The sequence below is a fragment of the Lutjanus erythropterus genome, chromosome 13 (genome assembly GCF_056507025.1).
Source record: "Lutjanus erythropterus isolate fLutEry1 chromosome 13, fLutEry1.hap2, whole genome shotgun sequence".
NCBI classification, from domain to species: Eukaryota; Metazoa; Chordata; class Actinopteri; order Lutjaniformes; family Lutjanidae; genus Lutjanus; species Lutjanus erythropterus.
Genome location: NC_139329.1, coordinates 12,458,134 through 12,481,093, shown reverse-complemented (window position 1 = coordinate 12,481,093; position 22,960 = coordinate 12,458,134). Strand labels below are relative to the sequence as shown.

Sequence of the window (22,960 nt, the reverse complement as noted above, 5' to 3'; positions counted from 1 at the left end):
TTTTATTTATTGAAACAATACATAAACAACAATGCAACCCCATGGAATATAATGTGAATAAAATACAAAAAATATATATGTTAAAACATTTTTCTCTTTAATAACTGGGGAGGAAATATCCCATGCACTATAAAATAGAAAAAGTGACACAATTTTTGTTGAGTCTGTGAGGTATGAAGTAAGAAAATATCCTGGTGTATCAAGATGCGGTAGGGACTTCAGAGCTTCAGAATTTAGTCAAACTGTCGGAGATGAAATTGGCTTTCTGTGTGTCTGACCATGTCCCGGAGCGCCACAAAACCAGAGAGGGCCTGGATCATTCAGGAGAGATCAGTAAATAAAAACATTTAAATTAAATCAATGACAATCACCAAATGATGAAATCTAGAGAACATATACATTGTAACATATATTTAAGTATACTGTGCTCAGATTGGGAATGATAAAACTAACACTAACAGTCAGTATTTAAAAGAAATGTAATTGTACCTGTGTAAGTATGAATATGGCGAGGACTATGTGAACACCTCTCTCCAGGGGCTGTATGAGAATAGCTTCATTGAACAGCTGAAACAGGATGAGAGGAAGCTGCAGCAGGATGCTCAGGAGCCAAAATCCAGCCAACTCCGGGACCTTCCACAAACACTTACATTACATTACAGGAATTACAATTTCTGCCTTCATGTTTTTGTGTACGCAAATTGTGCGAGTGATGACATGACACATGAGTGATACCATTTGCGTGAGTGATCTACCACCTTTTCTTGCAGGTTCCCAGCATAGCCAAGAAAGAGTCTAATGGCCTCGATCAGAGTCATTAGGATGAGAACAGTGACGAGGATGAACTTGTAGTAGTCTGGCAGAGCAGGATACTGGTGGAAATGACAATTACAACAAAGTAGTTTAATGAGCTGAATTTAAATTAAAGTGATTCATTCAAATGGGCTTTTATGGCATGGAATATTGTGACTTGTTCCTAGGTCTAAATCTGACAATTAAAAAGAATGCCATTAAGAAATAAATACCTGACCAACTATAGTTCAGACTAATTTATCACACATATCAGCCTTTCAGGATCATTTGAACATCTTGCTGCTTACTTAAACATTAGAAATATCACAGATACTTTTCTCCCTGCTAGTACTATGTTTTGCATGTGAAGATTACTCCTCAAGTCATACATATTTTAAAATATGGTGAAATGACTCTTCTTCAAATAAAAGAGCAGATTCACAAAAGCTTAATGAATACAGGCAAATAATACACATAGCACTCACGACAATTAGGACATTATGATATAGCTCCAAAAAATGCCAACAATTATATAAAACAAGAAACAAATAAAGGGGGAAAATGATAAACAAAAATTAGAGGATCACCTCAGTAATTAAAATAATTGATTTATAGTTCCAGTACAGTTAGAAACTGAAATATAAATGTGACAGCTACAACACATTTTTCTCATTTCATATTATGCTGTTATAGTTTCTAATGGTTTGTAGGTAATATTTTTCCAAAAGAAACTGCCTTCTCAACATATTTTTAAAGAGAGCGTTCACATTAGTTCTTGATTAAGCTTGATATATAAATATTTGACCAAATTGAACAATAGTATTTATTATCTGGGAGCAGTCTTTATCCAGAACCTCCAATTTAATGTTAAGAGGTGTAAATATAAAGCAAATGTCAAGTGGACTTCTGGGTGTTGGTCCAGAAACATATGGACAAAAGAAAACCAAATACATCAGGACTTCTTCTTCCTCATTGTATAATCTATATACTGATGGATGTTCAGTGCTAAACATATTAAGTTGTTTTTTGTGGCAGTAATTTTGTAGAATATCTGTTGAAGGACAAATCTGTCTTAAATTTAGTTTGGGAATTTGGTTTCCTTTCTGGAATCCACGGTATACACTGTTTTACACTGATATTTTAAGTGTGTATGATTTATAGCATTTCACATTAGCCCAGCTTGCTCATCTCCTATCACACTTTTTCTTTGTTGTCTCACCTTGAGCTGCAGCATGACAGTTTCACTAATCCACCACAAGGGGAAGAACCACATGTTAAAGTACAGAGACATCTGGAGGTGGAGACTGGACAGAACCCGCTTGTCTGAAGAGAAAAAACAACGTCATAACATACATGGCTGGGTAAACAACATATTTTCAGCGACGGCTATCGTTTAACTATGCTTGAGACAAACATGTCTCCATCCAACAGTTCCTCTTGCTCGTTAGCTCAGTTAACAACATTGCTAATTCGCCCATAATGTTAGTTGCATTCAGAGTTTACCGTGTGGCAAAAACGTGTCATTCTCTTTCATGAAAGGCTGGGTCCGACTCTGGTCAAATAAAACATTCCGAGAAAAGTCTTCTAGACGTTTTCTGATCGTCTCCGGCAGCTCCATCGTGTAAAATGCTCTCTGCTAAACACGAACATCACCAGAAGAGAAACACATCGCCTCTTCTTCCTCACTGCACAGGGACCGACCGTACACTGCCGTCGTTTCCTTGGATACTAAAGAAATCTCGCGTTAAGCTGAAATCGCGTTTGGAACGTTTCTTCTTCTTGGGCTCTTAAAAAAATATTATTTACGATAGGAACGTTTATGAATATGGTGTTTCGCAAGAAATAGAATAAAATTAATAATATAGTATTGATTTGCGTTTGGAAGAAGAGTAATAAAAAATACTTACAATACATTTTGATAGGAGAGGGAAATTCACAATCAATATATTGGGAAATAGTAACGTCACTTATATAGTTTGAAAACAGCTTACTATGTGCTTTGACGGACAAAACAGTAATACGATACCAAGGAGGCAAACAACAAAATTACGGTCAAATTAAACAAAGCAAAAGACACAAGAACGTAGCAAAGAGAAGACAGACTGGTGAAAGAAGAACAATAAAATATTTTTTAAGGAAGAAATTCAACACGAATAATTAGAACTATAAAAATATATTTAAAAAAAACAACATCACATAAAAACAAGTGAATAAAAATGGGGTTTGAGAAGTCATTAAAAGATGTCACTCTTGCCAAAAAATAGAAGAATGGGGACAAAACCAGTATAAATTATATAAATCTTGCGGAATCAGCTGTCAAAATGAGCAGTCCACATCAATGTTCCAGGGATAAAAGCAATTAATCGTTTTAAAAGTCACTTTTTAAAACTTATTTGGAACCTAATAGCTTTCATATATCGGTTCCTCTGTTGGTTCCTTCATTTCCTAAGTTGTCTCCTCATCTTAAAGTGGTTGAATATGGCACAATGTTTTTTATTTACTTCTTTCTTTTATTTTTGGGTCATACCACAGTGGTAAATGGGGGAAGGGAGAGTTGCGCTCCCAGAGACAGAATATGTAAAACATTTTTTACAAAGGTCTATTAGCCTGTTAGCAGTTCTTTCAGATTTACTTGTGAAATAACATTAACCTTGCATTTAGAGAGTTTTCTGGGTTAAATATTACAGAAAGCTCAGAAAGAGATTAAGCACCTCCCATTTAGCAGCCAGTTTCGGTTTAATAGAAAATGAAAGTTAGAGTGCTGTGATGAAGATGGCACAGAGCTGGAAAGAAACAGATTCTTTGTCCTGCTCAATATGCTTGGATATACTGAAGAGCCCTGTGACTCTTAACTGTGGCCACAGCTACTGTATGGACTGTGTAAATGGCTACTGGGACCAGGAGGATCGCAGAGGTCTTTACAGCTGTCCCCAGTGCAGACACACTTTCACCCCCAGACCTGTGTTGAACAAGAACACAGTGCTGGCTGACCTGGCAGGGAAAATGTCAGGGGCAGCAGGACAAGCCATCCGAGCTCCTGAGAAGGATGCAGTCGACCCTGGAGATGTGGAGTGTGATTTCTGCACTGTGAGGAAGCTGAAAGCTGTCAAGTTTTGCCTGGGGTGTCTGGCTAACTACTGTGCTACTCACTTGCAGCCCCACTACCAGTCTGCTGCTTTCAAAAGGCACAAGCTGGTGGATGTCTGTGCCTCCATACAAGAGAAGATCTGCTCCAAGCATGACAAGCTGCTCGAAGTCTACTGTCGCAATGATGGTCAGTGCATTTGCCTGCTTTGTGTGATGGATGAGCACAAAGGCCATGACACTGTCTCAGCTGCAGCAGAGAGAAAAGAAAAACAAGTAAGAATGTTAACTTTTGGCCACAGTTACAAAAATCATTGTGGATTAAATTTTGAATTAGTTCAAGATTATATTTTTTAGGCTACCAAAAACAGCAAGCTTTAGGAAGATACATTATACTGTCTGTAAATATACATATATAGAGAATTGTGACACTTATTTTTTACAATCTTCACCCAGTTCAACAGTGAACAAAGAGGTGAACAATATGATTTATTTTCAGAAACAATTTGGAAAGAGGAAGCAAAGATACCAGCAGGGAATACAAGAGAAGGAGAAGCAGCTGCGGCAGCTGAGACAGAAAGTGAAAGAACTGCAGGTAAGTTGTCTTGTAGGGGAGACCGGGGAGTGTGATAACACTGGGTTAGTTTTATCACTGTTGGTTTAACCAATCTGAAAAGAGCTGAGGTGATTTCATCAACATCATACACTCCTATTTCCTTCTTTAAGCTTACATGGAAATGGCATGTCTCTGTGACAGATGTGGATTTTACAACCAAAACAATTTTTTTCCAAGATTTAAAGTGAGATTTTTTTTTTCATCAAAATTAGTTTTTGACTAGCGTTTATTGTATTGTAGGTTGAATGGGTTTACATGACACACAACATTTTTGACATTTAGTGTGTAAATTCTGCCACTAGAGGTTTTTCTCACATTAAAACAATGTGACACGATTCAGGCATAAATCTTGAGATAATATTCTGATTTTATTCACGTTAGATTTAGTCTTGTGTGCTTCCTTCTTCCTCTCTCTCTGACATATGCGACATATCCTGTGTTTTTCCTGAAGCTGGATGCAACTAGCAAGAAAGGTACCATTGCCTTGAACAAATTACAGATGTCTCTTCGTTTGAAAATTGCTGGAACCAATTAGGATAATTAGGATAATGAATGTACAAAAAATCTAAATGATTTTTATTTGTATTAGTCAAGTGTGCATACTGTGTACTAAAATAGAAAGATGTGGCACTAACAATCAGTGAGTTGGCGATGCTTAAACAAGTGTTACTACCTTCCCTTCTTTTTCTTAGCTGTCTTAAATGCATTTAATGTGTCCAGTATCCCTTTCTTGGTCCTTCCCTTTGTCTGCCATCAGTGTTCTGGGGATGCAGCAGTTGATGAGAATGAAAAAGCCTATGCTGAAGTTGTCCTGATAGCGGATAAAAGGCGTTGTGCTGTGAATGAGCTGATCAGAGTTCAGCAGAAGGCTGCGGTGGGCCGAGCTGAGGCCCTCACAGATCAGCTGGAGAAGGAGATCTCTGAGCTGAGAAAAGGGGAGGATGAACTGAAGCAGCTGTCACTCACTGAGGATCACATTCATTTCCTGCAGGTACACAGGCAGACAAATACGAAGATGATTTAGTGAATAGGGCTGTAGTTCATGCTGTGTTTCTCTTTTTATGTTTCTAGTGCTGCCGGTCCATTTTTGACTGTCCAGAACCTGAAGTGTCGTCTGATGTCAGCATCCATCTGCACGTACCTTTTGATTTTGTGACAAAGGCCATTTCTAATTTGAGAGACAAAATGGAAAACATGACCAAAGCCATTGCAGAATTATCTGAAGAGCGTAAGAAAATATCTTTTTATTAAAATATTGTATATCCATGCACTGTAATTGTGTGATATTGTATAAGTGGCCAAACTTTTCTCTGTCATGTTTGCTGTTTTTAGTTCAAGCTGATCCTGATCCTAAGTCAAGACAGGAGTTCTCTTTCTGTGAGTCATTATTTAACTTTAATATCTTTGAATCAGTCACAGTGCATGTCTTCCAGTTCACAATATTCACACAAAGGCCATTCTCCCCTGACATCACACTCAGCATGGGAAGCTCAAATGTTATCAAAAGGATAATATCATAAGCTGCTGCTGAGTTCCAGGTTGTAAGTCATATTAACATACAAAATCTGAAATCATTTATCATGTCACTGCTTCCTGATTGATCAGCAACTGAGGGGGGACATGGGACCAGGTTTCAAGTTAAAACAACATATTTTGATAACCCTTTAGTTAGTGTCAGACAATCGCTAATGTTAGCATTTCACCATTTCCTCCCTAACATAACCATTTAGTAGAAATACATGATACAATAGGAAAAGTGTTAAGTAATTCTTAAGTATCAATAGAATAATTAATTTATATCTTTCCTGTTGTATCATGTAACACCATCCAAGAAGTGGTTGAATGCTAATGTTAGCAGTTGTCTAGCTCAGGGGTTTTTTTTTTACAATGAAATATGTCCCTCGGGATTTTAACTAGCCTATCTATTGTCTTTTCAGTCTCAGAACTTGCAACCTTACACAGCAGTACAATACTAACCTTTTGTTAACAGCATTGAAACCTCTCACCCTGAGTGTAGCATGAAAGGACAATAACTTAATAACTTGTGAATATGGTGAACATACTTCACTTGTCATATTGAATAATACTAACTGAGAAACAGCAGAGTAACCTGGATTAAAAAAGCCCAGAAGTATCCATACCGCCCAGAGAGATTTACGGAGTATGATCAGGTGTTGTGTACCGAAGGTTTATCCGGAGTTTGTTACTGGGAGGTTGAATGGCAGGGGCCAAGGGTTGAGGTCGCTGTGTGCTATAAAGGGGCAGAGCTGGGAGAAAGTGGCTTTGGATACACACCCCAGTCCTGGTGCATTTCCCTTTCCAATTCTGGTTGCACCTTTTGGCATGATGGAATCAAAACCAAAATACCCACACCCAGCTCCTCTACCATAGGAGTGTATCTGAACCACAAGGCAGGGAGCCTGTCCTTCTACAGCGTGTCTGATTCTGGTCAAATGATGCTTCTTCACAGAGTTCAGACCACATTCTCCCAGGCTCTGTACCCTGGGTTCATGGTCTCCAGAGGGGCCTCGGTTAGGATACTGTCACCAAAGTAAGCGGCATCCACTGTTAAGGTGGCGTGAATTAACCACCTGTATTATTCTCTTTCTTGAGTATGCCTTAAACACAAGGGTCGCTCCAAAAATAAGGTCTATTGACCATTTCACATAACACTTACTACTAATATTCTTTGACATGTTCATTGTACACAAGTAAAAGGCTGATAATGATGGCAAAGATGTGGTTTTCCTGTAATGAATCAATTCTACTGTAAACCCAGTGTAGTGGAAATTCTGCAGAATGGTTCACTCAGACACTGAAGAGAGAGTTCAGGAGTCCCAGATGACTTACACAGGAGTATTTAATGAAGCTCGATCGAGGAGAATTCAGATTAACAATACACAGAGAATATTGTGACTGCCAACCCAATTCTCAAGGTTACTTCTCGTGTGAAGGTATTTAATTATCTCTTGACATGCCCTGGAATCTCGCTCATTACCTTGTATGGACCTAATATGTGTCTATCTATATGCGTGCACAAATTCTATTGGACGTAAGTGAAAAACAAGCCATGCACCTCTTTGCTCTAACTCACCATATCCATCAGCCTTGCTCACATATTGTGCCCTGCTATAAAGTGTGAAGAAAGTTTTTTTTTTGCTAGATAAGCTATGACCTTGGGAAAAAGAGACACTCAAGGAACATCCTCAGAGCAAGTGAGGCAAATCCCACAACACCCAGCATTTTCATTCATTGACTGTCAAAGTTACAAATAGACTTAGTTAACGAATAGAAGTCAGACTCTGCAAGCTTAGTCATGTGTTTACTGATGTTAATAAAATCTTCAAATATCAGTGTGTTTCATCTTGTTCTTATATTGCCCACATTGAAAATATTCAAGGAGAAACCTGTAAATATTTATTGTAATTAATCATAAAATGACCCTGATATGTCATCAGAGATCAAGGAAACATGTTGAGTTGAAATTCTGGCCTCTGTGACATGAACACTGCAGCCGCCATGACCTCCTTTTGAATTTCTATTCTGGGCTGGAATAGCTTTTAGTTTGCTTGTTTCATGTAACTAACATTGTCAATGTGTTTGCAGCAATTGCCCATTTACACATCCAGCAGATAAAAAGCAAAATTAGAATTAATTTGAATTCATGTTTCTGGCCACATGACAAATTCATTTTCCTGTTCGCACCATATGGGTCTCTACCAATACCTGAGGGAAATTTCTGGCTCCTTAGCAGCTGGTAGTTGTTAACTTTATTGGTTTCCAGAACTGGTCAAGTCCACAAGAGCGAGGAGTGTTCAAGTTGGGTTTTATTAGTCATGTAACACAGGTTCAACAGTTCAGTGAAATGTGTAGGATGAGAAAACAGGTCACCACAGCAGCAGAGTACTACTTGAAATACTAGCACTAATCAAATAGAAATAAAATAAGACAAGAAAGAAATTTAAAAGTGGAATTGGGTCAATTAAATACAAAACTGTGCTAATACTATTACTAGTCCTGTATAAATATATTAAAATGAGGACTTGTATGTCAAAGTGAGAGTGACAAATGTGTGAACAAGGCTGTTTGAAACAAACAATGAGCTGCAAGTATTTAAAGCAAGCATTCCAATGTGTGATTACATGAACTTACTTTGACTCAAGTAGAATCTGAAATTTTCAGTGACAGTTAATGTTTAACACTGTTGATGGGTTATCTCTGACACTCACTCACACAGACAGTGCAGCAAATATCTGTGCCACTGAGAAAAAAACTGCCAACAAGCCACTCCTCCTTCAGAAAAACTGAAAGTAACTCCATCGCTCACTCTGAGAGGGAGAAAATGGCTTACAGTCAGAACCTGTTCGACTGCTCGATCTGTTTACAGTTACTGGAGGATCCAGTGACAATCGCCTGTGGGCACAGTTACTGTATGAAATGCATTAACACCTTCTGGGATAGAAATAATAACGGCAGAAGAGCGTACAGCTGCCCTCAGTGCAGGCAGACCGTCTACCCCAGGCCTGTTCTGAAGAGGAACACACTTCTGGCTGATCTGTTGGAGGAACACAAGAGGAAAACCAGTCAAGGCGCTGCTGCTGATGGCGACACCTGCGCTGCACCTGGTGATGTGCAGTGTGACGCATGCACAGGGAAGAAAAGAAAAGCTTCCATGTTCTGTCTCGTGTGTTTGGCCTCTTACTGTGAGACTCACCTGAAGCCTCACTTTGAAGTGCCGCCGCTGAAAAAACACCAACTGATTCAGGCCTCTGCGAAGATCAGAGAAAGCATCTGTGGCCGTCACGACAAACTCCTGGAGATTTACTGCCGCACTGACCAACAGTTCATATGCCTGATGTGTTTGATGGATGAACACAAAGGCCACAACACTGTGGCGGCTTCAGTAGAAAAGTGTGAAGTGCAGGTATTTCAGTCCAGCCCTACACTGGAGTCTTTTGTTGCTTGCCTTTTCAGTGTCACTGAGGTTCTGAAAAGCTCCTGGATTTGTGTTTCAACAGAGACAACTGGAGCAGACTAAAGTGGAAATAGCAGACAGAGTGGTGAATTCAGAGAGGAAGATGGCGAGGCTGAGGCAGGAAGCAGACTCTATAAGAGTGAGTGTCATCCACAAACATACGTATTATTTCCTTCTATAAATCAATTACTTATTTTTTTTTAAATGAGAATCAAATTGTCTAGTTTAGGCTAACTGCAGTTACCAGGAACAGAAAAATGTCCTGGAAATGGGTGCATTTATAAACTGTTGAGCAACACTTGTTTTCGGCAGAGGAATTTCACCTCTAGCACAAAGTGATTATAAGCAGTCAGACAGCACAATGCTGAACAAACACTGCGCCTCAGACACACTGAACCTGTGACAATGTAAATGACTGCTTCATGTTTATTATGCATTTAGCCAAGGCAATTTGTGAGGCTTGCACATACGGACTGAATACAGACACCAGCAGGACAATTGTAGATGTTTAGATCTTGTGAACTCTTAAACCACAAAACAAACCTTAAAGAAATAGCCTGACATTTTGGAAAGTTTGCTTATTCATGCACTTATCAAACATTAGATAATAAGATTAATATCACTCTCATGTCCCTCTGTTAAATATGAAGCTACAACCAGCAACCCATTAGCTTAGCTTAGCATGAAAACTAGGATCAGAGGGAAACAGATAGGCTGGTTCTGTTCAAAGGTAGACAAATCCACCTACCTGAACCTCTAAAAGCTAACTTCTTAAACCCAAGAGTAAAAATGGCACATTTTGATTGGTCATACTGACTTCCTGAAGCTTAGATGTCACTGTGAAGTTGCAAAGCAACCAATGGAGACACCTGGGTAAAGGCCTTTTCACAAAATGTTTTGGTTGTTATTTTTGTGTTGTTGTTTTTTTTTTATATTTGCACATTAATAAATATTTTTGGACGTGTATGTATTCAGTGCAAGCTTTTACATCAACAACAGAATTTTGCTGAGTGACAATTGTGCCACACCTCTGACCAACCAATACTTAATTCACAAAATTATGTCAATGCTTGTTGTGAGTAGTCAGGCATATGGAAAATATTTACAGTTTCATGCCATTTATACATGTCACTGTTAATATCACTGTTGTAGTGTAAAGGCCTTTAAGCCTCAATGCTAAGCTACACTTAGCATCTGAATATTTACCATATAGACAGTGTAGTGAAAATTCTGCAGAATGGTTCACTCAGACACTGAAGAAGAGTTCGGGAGTCCTAGATGACTGATGATACACAGTAGTATTTAATGAAGCTCGATCGAGGAGAATTCAGATTAACAATACACAGAGAATATTGTGACTGCCAACCCAATTCTCAAGGTTACTTCTCATGTGAAGGTATTTAATTATCTCTTGACATGCCCTGGAATCTCACTCATTACCTTGTATGGATCTAATGTGTCTATCTACATGCATGCACAAATTCTATTGGACATAAGTGAAAAACATGAATCTATGCACCTCTTTGCTCTAACTCACCATATCCATCAGATAAGCTATGACCTTGGGAAAAAGAGACTCAGGGAACATTCTCAGAGCAAGTGAGGCAAATTCCACAACAGACAGCGTGGCCCATCTTGTTACCATCTTCAGAATTTGTCTTTCTTATCGAGCACATAGCACATCTAAGTAGCCGACAGGAAACAAGACAGGAGAAAGTTGACTGGGGATGCAAAAGGGGCGGGTCTTAGAGTGGCCAGTTGTAACATCAACATGAATGTGAAAAAAAGTTTTTTATACTGTCAAAAAATGAATATAATTTTGTCCAATTTTGTAATATATTTATTATTTCTGATTCCTGAGACTGTTCATCAACTTGCAACCCCTCAGATTTATCAGGTTTGGAACCACTGATCTTACAGAGTATTAAAAAAAAGTTTAATTTCATGTGTTTTCCACGTGTTGTAATGATTGCCAGAACATAAACCTCTAAAAAAAAAATCAGTGTTCTGTTGCAGAATAATTTAAGGAACAGTAAATCAGCCCACTAGTATTGTAAAAATGTTATAACTCAAAATCTGCATGTTTCCTACAAGGATGCTGCATGGGAGGCATGTGATGACATCGAGCGACTGTGTGCAGAACACATCCGTTTATACATCCGCTCTGTGGAGAGGAAGCGCGCTGAGATGAGAGAGAGAGTTGGAGAAGCAGAGAAAGCTGGAGTGGACTGGACCAACAGTCGCCTCGGCCCTCTGCAGCGTGAAGTGCTTGAGCTGAAGAGGAGAGAGGATCGACTCAACCAGCTTTCACTGACAGATGACCCTGTTGATTTTGTTCAGGTGATGACATGTTCAGAGTCTTTCAAAGTGTACGCCATCATGTATCAAATTTTTGTCTCTAAATTTAAAATGTCGTTTGCTTGTTTTTAGTCCTGCAACGTGTTTGGTTTGTGTTATGCAGGGTTTCCGGGCCCTGGGTGACCTCCCTGTGTTCACAGGCTCACGTGAAAGTTTTGACGAGCTGACAGAGTTTTCCACCGCACAGAGAGATAAACTGAAAAATATGTGCAGCAAGGAAAAGAATGAATTATTGAGTCATTCTGAAAAAAATTTGTGTAAGTATGACAAGTTTGGATTTCTAAACTGTGAAAGTCCATCTCTGCCAATATGATGCGAAAAAAGAATTCTGTAAATCTTTATAATGAGAAATTTATTCAAAACAATGAGTTAATATGTCAAAAACATGGGAAACTTTCTCAGTCAATATTTTTAGACACTAAATCCTTATTTTGAGAAGATTTCTCATTATTTTGAGATTCCAACTCACTATTTTGACAGTCTTCCATTATTTTAAGATATTAACATATTCTATCATGACAGTATTTTGACAGTATTTCTTTATTAATTATTATTTAAATTAAATTATTTTTACAGTGGTTTATTGTTTTGAGATAACGTCAATATTTTTAGAAAGTTTCTCATTATTTTCTGATAATAACTCATTATTTTCAAATACTACTTCTATTATTTCTCATTATAATTACTTTATTTCATCACATTGGCAGAATGTGCTTCCATACTAAACCGTATTATTAATTATTATATAGTACTTATTCTGGTCTGGTCAGTATATTTCCTGTCATTGTTACTGTACAGATTGAATGAGCTGTATTTTTTTTTTCTTTTCATCACAGTGTCAAAAATGCCAAGCCTTCATACGGAAAAAAATTCAAGGACATACCTTTTGACCAAATATAAGAGTAAGCTAATGTTATTTTACTTTTCATAAATATCAGCACAAATATGAAGCTTTAAACACTTCTTTCATCTTTCCCTGCAGACTCCAACGTGGTTGAGGTGGACCCCAACACAATAGCTGCATGTCTTTGCTTGTCTGATGGAAACAAAGAGATATCCTGGGGCAGCAGGGACCAGGCTCACCCTGATCACCCGGAAAGGTTCACCTACTATCACCAGGCTCTGTGCCGAACAGGCCTGAAGGAGAGCCACTACTGGGAGGTGGAGTGGGATGGTGGCATTGTTGATGTGGCGCTGTCGTACAAAGGCATTAAAAGAAAGGGTTCAGGGAAAGATTGTTCTTTTGGTCACAATAATCTGTCCTGGAAATTAACCTGCTCTCCGTCCGGCTGCACATTTTGGCACAACGGTCTTCACAAAGGCCGAATTCCCCCACCTCACTCCTGCAGAGTAGGCATACACCTGGATTATGAAGAAGGAACACTGGGCTTCTATAATGTTTCTGGTACATTTACGCTGCTGCACCAAATCCAGACCACCTTCACTGAACCTCTCTATCCTGGTTTTTCTGTTGATTTAGGTTCAACACTGAAAATATGCAACATCTAAGCCACTTTAAACACTCCATTAAAACATATTAGCTGTGGGACATTTATGATTTGTGGATTTAAAAAAGCACACAAGTAATAATACTGACATATGCAAAGTTTCACACATTTGTGTGTATAAGTGAATGATGGGAAATGTATGCATAGATCAATTCAGCAATTAACAGGCAACGTGTATGAGTTTATTTTGTACTGATTGATTGTGATCATGAATCAGAGAGTGGGAAATACAATTCTTTTGTTATGTTTTGTTTTTTACACCCCTCAGATGTTGCTTTTTAAACCTTTTTTCAGCTTTTCAAAAATAAAATAAAATATCAAAATCATCAGTCGAGCAGACTGACTTTGCTGTAACAGAGACAGACTAGAACAGACTAAAATAAAAGACCATGCTTTTATAATGAAATGTCTATTGTTTATTTGATTTAATGCGCTACTATTTACATTTTTATTTTCTAAATTTGACTTGCAAATCTTCCTCAAAATAATTCACTCATTTCAAACTTCATATTTACTGTTTAGTTATTTCCATTCTTAAAATGCCACCAGAATACAGCAAACAAAGTCAGTGAACTCAGCGTTTTCTGAAGGAGGAACCCCATACACCCCCGACTTTGGTTTTGGAATCATCCCTATTTTTGAGGTCTCAAGGTTTGCAAGTACGGCCCCACTGCATGCAGCTGGTGCCCAGTTTTATTTTTTAACCCCTGCACCTAAGATAGTGGTCCAGAGTTTTGGTCACACATTAAGCGATATGTTATATGCACAAATTCTGTTAATACATTATGATTGTAAAAATAAGATTACATATATTTCATGGACAAAATTCAGCCCACAGTTTCCCAGATTAGAGATGTACAGCATGAGGATGACAAGAACACACACTTGCAGTTGTGATGTACAAATTTATCAAAATGTATAATTATTTTAATAATTTAAAATAATTTTGCCCTTACATTGCTTCTATATTGGACAATATTCACAATGACATACTATATAATGATTTATGAAAAATAAATGAATTCCCAGTCAACAATATTGTAATATTTATTTATTGAAAGAATACACAAGTGGTTTGTTACAAAGAATGTTATACCTGTTTTTGAAGATGATATTGTTAAGTTTGGTGTTCCAGACTTAATTATGTGAATTTTTATGTAATAATGTTTGTATTCTAGGTATTTTTATATACATAAATGTGTTACTGAAATTATATTTTAATTGAATCCCCCTTGGAGTTAATTTGTTTACTTTTTATTACTATAATTATTTTTTGTTATTATTTTACTTTGTTTTGCTTTAGTGTTTTGATTTATGCTGCTTGAATTTGTGAACCATATTGTGATTTTGTTAAAAAAAACAAAAAAAACAACGATTGGGCAGCAAAAGTATTTACTCACATATGATTGATTGCGCTTTTAGATTGATTTACTGTTAAACTGTATTTCAACATACTGTATTTAAATTTCAGAACTTATTCAGTATTCAGTATAGTTGAATTTTAATGTCACCATGTCAAGAAAAATAAAACTTGACAGTTTTTTTCTTAATGTCCGAAATTCATTGATCATCCCTTACACGCCGTATAAAAATGAAATGTAAGTAAAGTACAGCGCAAAGGATACGGAATACGACAGAGGAAATAAAACCGAACATTATAATATAAATCTAGTTAATTTCTCATTCACAAAAGTACCTGTTATAAGCGAAAACTTTTTTTTTTTAATTGTTCTTGTGGAGGCTTGTTCTTACTCCGTCACATCCGCTGTAGATCCTCCAACACCCACACAGCTGATGTCTGTTGTCTTCGTCTTTTTGGTGTAATGTTTTTCGTAATTCGCTAAATGCCCTCTGTAGGCATTAAGATAAGAAGAATTATTTTTCGCAACCATCTCCTGACAAAGACTAACCTCCGCCCGACGGTGCAACGCCGCGTTACAAAACGTGCAGCCCAACGCACGTTGATGACGCCATCACCAGTGAGCCACAACAAAAACAACAACAAAGCTCAGCTGTTCGACAGCTAACTACCCGGGCTAGTTTCTGAAAATTGTAGGTTATTTTCTAAATTTTGTATTTGTATAAACTGCCTCACAGTTACTAATACTTTCGGATAATAAGTTAATTCCATGAAATACTCAACAGTGCGCAGTAATGATGTTTAATTTTACACTCCTTTGTCTCCTCTGTGCTAGCATGTAGCAAGTTAGCTTTGAAAGTGAGGAAAGAAGGCAGCCTGTTCGACCAAAAGGTAACAGTGACACCACTCCTGGCTGTGCAAGCAGTATCACATTACATGTAAGCTTTTTCCCCCAACATGTTTTAAATACCAGTGTTATAGTCGCTGTTTAAATTGGCTCGGCGGTCAACCTCATGTTAATAATCAATAACAAGAGAGCAAATAAGACGCTCACCCTGTCATGTGTGCATGAATTTAAATGGGAAATCTAATTAAAGAGATCACATGCAGTATATTACATCTACAGCACCAGACTCAGTGTATGTTATCTTGCACCCGAGATGAAGACCTTTGAACAGGAACCATTTAACACAAAGTTCAATTTGTACACCGGAAGTAAAGTTGTGAGGTCGATCTGAACCACAGTTCAATTCTCAGTATGATGTAAGAACTGTAAATACAGCCAAGTAACTCGTTGTTTTAGCTGTTTGGTTTTCCAGTTTTTGTGATCCAAAGTCTCAAACGTTAAAGGGGTAGTTCAGATTATTTGATGTTGGGTTGTATGAGATGGTTATCCACAGTGTTCTACCTACAATGGATGCTGGTTGACACCCCCTAGAGAGGAGTCCCAGCACAGATATGCAGTGAACTGCTGTGAATGGGGTCTGCAATAACATATTTTTCTACTTAAAAAAGATACACCTAAAAAAATCATTATCGATTTGAAGCGTATGCTACATTTTGAACATTTTCATTGCTTTACTTTGCTGTCAGTATTTTTTGTTTTGAAACTGCCATTATATAAGCCAAAAATCTCTCCAACCAACCAAACTCTGTGAAATCAGTCATTTTACCTCACAGAACACGGGTGTTGGTGGTCTACTGCTGCCTTTATTTCTTATTGTTGTTACTGAAGCTGAACTGTCCTTTTAAAACAAAACAGCCCAAATAAACCAACAGAAGGCAGCAGAATACCAGAAACTGACATGTTTTGCAAGGTGAAATTGTCATTTCTTCTACAGAGTCTGGTTCGTTTGGAGATATTTGGCTTATATAATGGTGGTTTCCTGTCAGAAAAGACTGTCTGATGGCAAAGTAAAGCTGTGAAAATATTCCATATTTAGTGTACATATGAACTGTGTTTACTTAAAGTGGCTAAAGTGTGTTTTGTTGATGACCCTGTGCACAGCAGTATATTACCTAATTTTCATGCTGGCACTCCTCTCTGCATCCCCTTACTGGGTACTTGTTGACCGGCGTCTACTGTAGCCAATACACTGACTATGGATAAATACCTCATACAACCCGACTTTAAATAATCCAGGTTATCACTTCAACCAGAAGTGGACCAAACTCAATGTGAATTCTGATGATATACTCTTTTCTTCAGTGCCCTAAGGCACATTGCATTGCCTTCTGTAAAACGGATGACCTGGTGGGTGTTACTTTCTTCTGCTAGATACCCTGACCAGCTTCAAAAAAAGAGACAAAAACAGACAACCCCTAAAATTATTTTCTGTCTGTTTCCTTTATTTATCTTTCAGCCATCAACAGACCAAAGGTATTTATGGCAGAGCCAGACTACAAGACCAGATTCTGACCTCCACCAGTGACCACCAATATTATTCCCTTGTCTACCATCATGCCATCACAAAAAAGACCCCTGGTCCCTGTAAGCAGCCGGCGGAAAACAGTGGATGACTACTTTCCTTTCAAGTTGCTGCCGGTGGAGTGCCAGCTGCATATCTTTTCGTACCTGAACGACGTGGATAAATGCAGCTGTGCTTTGGTGTGCTTGAGCTGGAGCTGTATTATCCGCTCCTGGAAGCTGTGGCGGGTGGCAGACTATTCTCGTCGCGGTGTCTTCCACCTTGGACAGGAAATGGTGTTTGTTTCCAACCGTGAGTTTGAGAGGTGGAAATCCTGGGTCCACCATTACACCCACCACCTCATCTCCCGCAGAGCCAGCCTGCTCACGCTGAGGGCCAGCTTTGACCTTGGAGATCGCTGCAACAAGTGGGCCGAGCTTCTGAGTCACCTGCTGGACAATGTCCACTGCAGAGACCTCAGCAACCTGGACCTGAACTGGACATCTACTCTTCTTGAGCCGCTGGACCTCAGGATCCACTCCAGCTCCAGTTCACACCAGGACAGCATCACCAAGATGGACCGGGTAACTTGTTTCTTTGATGTGCAGTGGTGCATAAGTTACAGTAGAGTTTTAGTCTGTGCAGCTAGCCTGCTCCAGACCAGACTAACAGCCAGGCTTTATTAATCCTGGTTCCTTATCTGTTCAGTCAGCAGTCACTCTGATCAGAAACCAGTGTGTTTTTTTTTTATTTTGACAGTTATACCATGTTCTAATGCATGTCTGTTGCTTTAGTTTATCAGCTCGCATTAAAATACCAATGGTGTATTCAGTTAAGTTTTTTATTATGTTAACATTGTGACCATTACTATTTTATAATTACTCAGGTGGTAGTTATTGTTACTGATATATTGTTTTTATGAAAGCTGCTCTTCATATTTTTAGAGGTTTAATGAAGATATTTGCAGCTGTAATGATGATTATGCCTGATAAAGTTGTAAATGTGTTTTCAAGGACATCAGTGATGAGGGCAATACATAGTCCTGTGCACGTGTGTTTCCTCTTTTATGACATAGTGTATGATAAAACATGTGAACATGTATAACGTATACTGTCATGTATGTCTTACACATATATGCATATAGATGTGATGTACCTTCTACACATTTATGTCATATATTTTAAGATCTATCAAAAATAGACACACATATTATACACACAAATATTTCTGTGGCATAAATGTTATTATAGGATTTAGTTATAATATATTAAAATCTGTAATCTCCTTATTTTTAACATTTATGTTGATTCAGAATATGTCACAATAGATATATAGTAGCCCATATAAATATGAAATCTATGATATTCCTAAGAAAAGAGACATGTAACTTAAATTCGTTTCATTCCATACTATATATGTTCACCAAGTTCAATTGAAGGCTTTAAGACCACATAGAATGCAATTTAATACCTTTTTCACTTTGATTTTTTTAGCAGAGTTTGTCACAGTTGACCAGTTTCCAGGAGCTGCTGACCAAACTCACCCACAACTGCCCGCGTATCTCCAAGATGCGGTTAAACTTCGACTGGTCGGATGTCTCCGTGTCGCTGCTCACCCAGTTCCAGCAGCTCAGAGTCCTCGAGCTCAAATATTTCTGGGTCTTCAAAGCAGTAACACCCTCAACTCTGCAGACCCTCACCAAATCCCTGCCTAACCTGAAGTCTCTGACTTTACACATCCTGGTGCCAATGAGGCACCTGGGCATTTCGTACACTCTGGAGTCTCAGTCTCTGGAGTTCCTGGACGTGTCGCCCAGCCGAGGCTTGGTGTTCTCCTCTCTGAACCTTCCTGCCCTGCGGGAGCTTCAAGCCAAGAAGACTGTACGCAGCATTACTCTGGACAGGAGGACCAGGCTGAGGATCCAGAGCCGGTGGCCATGCCTGTACCACGTCCTCAGGGAGGGGACGCCGAAGCTTCAGGCCCTCAACAATGAGAGGCTTCTCCCCACGTGGAGAGAGGAGAGCTATGGGGAGCTGTCTGCCATATTGGAACAGTCCTGTTACTGTGTTCAGCATTTAGACAGCTGGCTGTGGTAGCCAACTGTGCAACTTTAAAGGAAGTGAATTCCATAACCTTCCATAGAAATTGGTGGGTCGAAAGCAATATATTGGTTTTACACACACCATTTTTGTCCACATTTTAATGATTGTACTAAGAGACTCAGAGTTGCACATATTTGCAGATAAAAACTGAGACTTTATATAAAATAAATATCTCCAAAGAGCAAACGTGCTTTATACTGATTGTACTGTGTTGTGCTGGCCTGAATCCATTTCCACGAGAGCTCTGTGCTGAAAAAATGAACTTTAACTGTAACTGTACCTGAGCCAAATGTGCATGGCTGGTGGACTAGACCAGATGACAAAGTGTAATGGCTACTCAGAGAGGAGAGTGGAGAACGCCTTTTAAACTTTGCCTGTTAAAGAGAAAACTATGACGAGCACAAGAGCCACTGCTGAGGAGACAAAAGTCATGTTTTCATGTTTTCATGAAAAAGTTCTGACATGTTGAAAGCATAGTTGTGCAACACTGTGAGAAAAAAGTTGCAGTGCTGTAAGAAAAAAATAATTTGGGAAGAAAGAATAATGAGAAGAATCTCTGTTATGTCAAGAAAAAAAAGGTCTAAAGATATTTTTAGGAAATTGTAGCTATAACTCATTCAATGAGAGACATGTTGTAATTTCAAGAAAAAGTCATAATATTATGAGTCACCGCAGTCAGTTTTAAAATTTAGAAAACTTTTTTCACAAAATATTAATTTACCTCGAATATTAGTTTTACCCTCAAACTATTTAGCCTTTATCCTTACATCAGATTTTCAAGTTGTGAGTAACTGACATGTACTTTAGTGTTAATTTAAGTATTGCTATATTTTGGTTGTTGTATTTATCTGCCAAAACAGTCATCTACTGTTTCTATTTTATGAAAGACTGTAGAGAAACTAAACCCTTGACTGAAGAATTTCAGAAATGGCTGATAAGATCACACTGTTGAAACCTGAGAAAACTCAGAATTTCAAGGCAACTTCTTTCACCCTTTTTTTTTTAAGTCACATTCAGACTCAGTTTTACTGACCTGTAATCTTTTGAGATAATTTTCTTTTCTTCTTTAGATAAAATTGAATCTTTGAGTTTAGAAAATCAAAAAATCTGCTTTTCAAAAATTGTTCACAGTGAATTGTGAACCCAATTTGTCATCATTTGGGTGCTTAAAAATAAAAATGGTTAGAATATAAATAATATATCTAATTATTAACCATAATTAATTTCCAATTTAATGAATTTAAGCATTTTTTGCAATACACTGTTTTAAGATTATAGGTTGGGAAACCTTTTTTAGTTTATTTCTATTTCCAAATTGTCTTTAAAATGAGTTTTCTCAACCTTTTTACTGTGCATTTGTGCACATGCAGTAAAAATTTCAAACTGAATTTACAATCATATGCTCGTAGAATATGTTATATTCTGAGTAGCATTTGAACCAAATAAATTTTAGTAACACAGTAATTCTGTTGCAAGTAAAGACATAGAACAGGACCAAAAAGGTTCTCAGAAATGATGGATACTGACCCTGGTAGGACCAGTAGGACCAAGACCTTTAGATAGTCTCATTTCAATTGAACTGAAAACCTGAACTGGTTCTGTGTAGCCACTTTGACTTGGCTGCTAGATACTTTGCACATTCAGACTGCCAGTATGAAGCTGTGTAACTCTAATCACAGACAGTCAGGAATGCAGCACAGCTAAAGGAGGGTTCATTCCAATGCTGGACCAGATTACATCAAACATTTTGTTTTCTTGAGTGTTTTTTTTGTTTGTTTATTTTATATGAAAGCCCATTTCCACCAGTGTGATGGGGGAAAAACTATAAGTCATTACTGGTTTCTCAAAATATTAAAAGTATCTAAAAATAATGAGTAATAAGAAGTTTCTCGAATGAATGATTTAATAACTGAGCCATTATTTCTCATTCATGTTGACTTGCAGGACCTTTTCTTCATCGCAGTGGTGGAAGTGGGCTTCTGCACTTTTATTGTTGCTGTGTATCAAGTTTTTCTTCCAGCATTTGTTTTTCTCCTAAAACAGAGAAAGAGCAAATGTACGATTTCATGAGGTTTCAAAACATTTAATCTGCTTGTCTTAAAATGAAGGAATTTCTCAACTTAAGATATCTGGAAACATTTTGCACATTTCCTTTGCTGTCATGGAGGATTATTGTTGCTCAAATCACTGCAGCAAGTGAGTGACCAAATCCAGCTTTCTGTGTGGAAAGAGTGGATCACGGATTCTGTGTATTTCACATGTATGTGATTTTCATCCCTTTTTGCCAAGAGCCTTGACTGCTTGCTTCTGACAATGGACGAATGATATCAGTGTTTTTGTAGTTGTTCTCCTAGTCAGTAGAGGTCCCTCTTCTCAAAGCTTTGGCCATCTTCTGAAGGTCTTACATAAACTTGCCTTTACAAATGTGCTAGTTTAACACCATTCACTCCAGGACATGTGCTTATGTGTTGTATGACTAGCAGATGTGTGATTATGTGATGTATGCAAATGTATGTGTGAGATTTGGATGATATGATGAAACTGAGTGTAGAATATTTTACAAGATTGTTCATAAAGAATTGTACTCTGTTTTTATTGTCATTTGTGAGCTTTTGTGTAAATTTGTCCCTGCTTAAGTTGTCACAATACCAAAAATTGATGCAGTACTAGTATATAAAGGGATACTTGATACGTCGAAGAAGTCACACACAGGACAAGTCCCCTTTTTTAAATAAAAAACCTGCACACAATGCTGGCACAGAAAAAGTCCCTGAACACTGTTGACTTTTGTGAGCTAAATTACAGGCAGGACAATTAAGAAATTATATCTTAAATGAGCACTTTTGATACTATAATTGATGAATATTGTATTGTTTTAAACAAGTGCTGTTGAAAAAGTATCAAGCATCAATACGTTAGACAAACTTAGTCCCTGCTGTATGTGTAGGCATCAGCTTTGAAGTTTCACAGAGGAATATGAATAATTTCCATCCCAGAGCTTAACTCCTGCTTTCTAAGAAATAACAACACATACAAGCTCTGACATTTAGACAGATGTAATGTCTGATCTGTTGCCACTTTGTCACATAATAAAACGATTGAGGTTTTGTCCAATGGAATATTGTTTTAAGTAAGCACCAGGGGATTGTTTCTGAGGTTTTATTTGCTTTGTTAAACTTGTTAACTCTGTGACTAAATCAATGGAATTTACTCTGAAGTTTTTTTTCCAATGCATGAAACCAAAAAGTGTTCTGACAAGTGTCATAAACATCGTTACGTCCCTAACAGCTCATTAATCAGAGATCATGTGTAATGCGAACCAGCAATATGGCCTCGCTTGGCCTCCCTTCCACCTGGCTCCGGTCTTTTTGTGATGATGATGTGCCTTCATTCTTACAGTATCTTGTGTTTCAGTATGGCCGGGTTGGTCTGATCTCCTTGACCCTGCAACAGCAACATCTGTTCTCAGTACAAATAACCACTGCCGCACCCAGCTCAAGCCCTCTTGTACTCTGTTCTCATTTGCCTATTTATTTCCCCGTGTTTCCTCTCCTGAGGTGAGGAATGTGTGTGTGGTGGTCATGGTGGTCGTGATTCCCTGAGGTTGGGGCTTTCCAGGCAATTCAGTGATTTCCCAAGCTACTCTGTTCTCTATTCTTTTGCCCTTTTTTCTCCTCTTTTATCCAGCCCACTCCTCACTCCTCCCTTCATATGCTTCTCGTTTGTTGGGACTTTGTCAATCGCACAGGATCTGTTA

The 22,960-nt window shown here is 38.1% G+C and overlaps 4 protein-coding genes across 11 annotated transcripts; 3 read left to right on the top strand and 1 right to left on the bottom strand.

The window, feature by feature from the left end:
- Nucleotide 1: 1 nt before the first annotated feature.
- tmem17 (transmembrane protein 17) lies at nt 2–2,527 on the bottom strand. Of its 2 annotated transcripts, none has more exons than XM_084734414.1 (5): nt 2,296–2,527; nt 2,012–2,115; nt 759–872; nt 490–645; nt 2–311 (listed from the first exon to the last, which is right to left on the bottom strand). In XM_084734414.1, exons 1-5 carry the CDS (start codon nt 2,408–2,410, stop codon nt 234–236), a joined length of 567 nt encoding a protein of 188 aa, XP_084590540.1. In that variant the 5' UTR covers nt 2,411–2,527; the 3' UTR covers nt 2–233. The 2 variants fall into 2 exon arrangements, with proteins under 2 accessions (XP_084590540.1, XP_084590541.1); XM_084734415.1 differs by having other exon boundaries at nt 490–633; nt 2,296–2,524.
- Nucleotides 2,528–3,454: 927 nt separating this feature from the next.
- Nucleotides 3,455–7,845, top strand: LOC146316249 (E3 ubiquitin/ISG15 ligase TRIM25-like). The gene is made up of 7 exons (XM_084734374.1): nt 3,455–4,152; nt 4,376–4,471; nt 5,250–5,483; nt 5,564–5,720; nt 5,825–5,904; nt 6,014–6,030; nt 6,588–7,845. Exons 1-7 carry the CDS (start codon nt 3,559–3,561, stop codon nt 7,045–7,047), a joined length of 1,638 nt encoding a protein of 545 aa, XP_084590500.1. The 5' UTR covers nt 3,455–3,558; the 3' UTR covers nt 7,048–7,845.
- A 589-nt stretch (nt 7,846–8,434) lies between these two features.
- Nucleotides 8,435–14,238, top strand: LOC146316248 (E3 ubiquitin/ISG15 ligase TRIM25-like). The gene is made up of 6 exons (XM_084734212.1): nt 8,435–9,416; nt 9,511–9,606; nt 11,562–11,807; nt 11,929–12,082; nt 12,662–12,727; nt 12,808–14,238. The coding sequence occupies exons 1-6, from the start codon at nt 8,835–8,837 to the stop codon at nt 13,332–13,334; spliced, it is 1,671 nt and encodes a 556-aa protein (XP_084590338.1). The 5' UTR covers nt 8,435–8,834; the 3' UTR covers nt 13,335–14,238.
- Nucleotides 14,239–14,936: 698 nt separating this feature from the next.
- LOC146316247 (uncharacterized) lies at nt 14,937–19,398 on the top strand. Of its 7 annotated transcripts, none has more exons than XM_084735087.1 (4): nt 14,937–15,385; nt 15,529–15,584; nt 17,057–17,685; nt 18,598–19,398. In XM_084735087.1, the coding sequence occupies exons 3-4, from the start codon at nt 17,155–17,157 to the stop codon at nt 19,195–19,197; spliced, it is 1,131 nt and encodes a 376-aa protein (XP_084591213.1). In that variant the 5' UTR covers nt 14,937–15,385; nt 15,529–15,584; nt 17,057–17,154; the 3' UTR covers nt 19,198–19,398. The 7 variants fall into 7 exon arrangements, with proteins under 7 accessions (XP_084591213.1, XP_084591207.1, XP_084591210.1 ...); XM_084735081.1 differs by having other exon boundaries at nt 18,595–19,398; XM_084735084.1 differs by having other exon boundaries at nt 15,529–15,631; nt 18,595–19,398.
- The last annotated feature ends 3,562 nt before the right edge of the window (nt 19,399–22,960 follow it).

Excerpts from the sequence above, each read along its gene's own strand:
- LOC146316249 (XM_084734374.1), top strand. The coding sequence starts at position 3,559 with ATGAAGATGGCACAGAGCTGGAAAGAAACAGATTCTTTGTCCTGCTCA. Across the intron at positions 4,153-4,375 it reads CAGAGAGAAAAGAAAAACAA|AAACAATTTGGAAAGAGGAA; the intron begins GTAAGAATGTTA and ends ATTTATTTTCAG. Across the intron at positions 5,484-5,563 it reads ATCACATTCATTTCCTGCAG|TGCTGCCGGTCCATTTTTGA; the intron begins GTACACAGGCAG and ends TTATGTTTCTAG.
- LOC146316247 (XM_084735085.1), top strand. The coding sequence starts at position 17,155 with ATGCCATCACAAAAAAGACCCCTGGTCCCTGTAAGCAGCCGGCGGAAA. Across the intron at positions 17,686-18,594 it reads GCATCACCAAGATGGACCGG|CAGAGTTTGTCACAGTTGAC; the intron begins GTAACTTGTTTC and ends TGATTTTTTTAG.
- tmem17 (XM_084734414.1), bottom strand. The coding sequence starts at position 2,410 with ATGGAGCTGCCGGAGACGATCAGAAAACGTCTAGAAGACTTTTCTCGG. Across the intron at positions 873-2,011 it reads CTGTCATGCTGCAGCTCAAG|TATCCTGCTCTGCCAGACTA; the intron begins GTGAGACAACAA and ends CATTTCCACCAG. Across the intron at positions 646-758 it reads CTGGGAACCTGCAAGAAAAG|TGTTTGTGGAAGGTCCCGGA; the intron begins GTGGTAGATCAC and ends ATGTAATGTAAG.
- LOC146316248 (XM_084734212.1), top strand. The coding sequence starts at position 8,835 with ATGGCTTACAGTCAGAACCTGTTCGACTGCTCGATCTGTTTACAGTTA. Across the intron at positions 11,808-11,928 it reads ACCCTGTTGATTTTGTTCAG|GGTTTCCGGGCCCTGGGTGA; the intron begins GTGATGACATGT and ends TGTGTTATGCAG. Across the intron at positions 12,083-12,661 it reads TCATTCTGAAAAAAATTTGT|TGTCAAAAATGCCAAGCCTT; the intron begins GTAAGTATGACA and ends TTTTCATCACAG.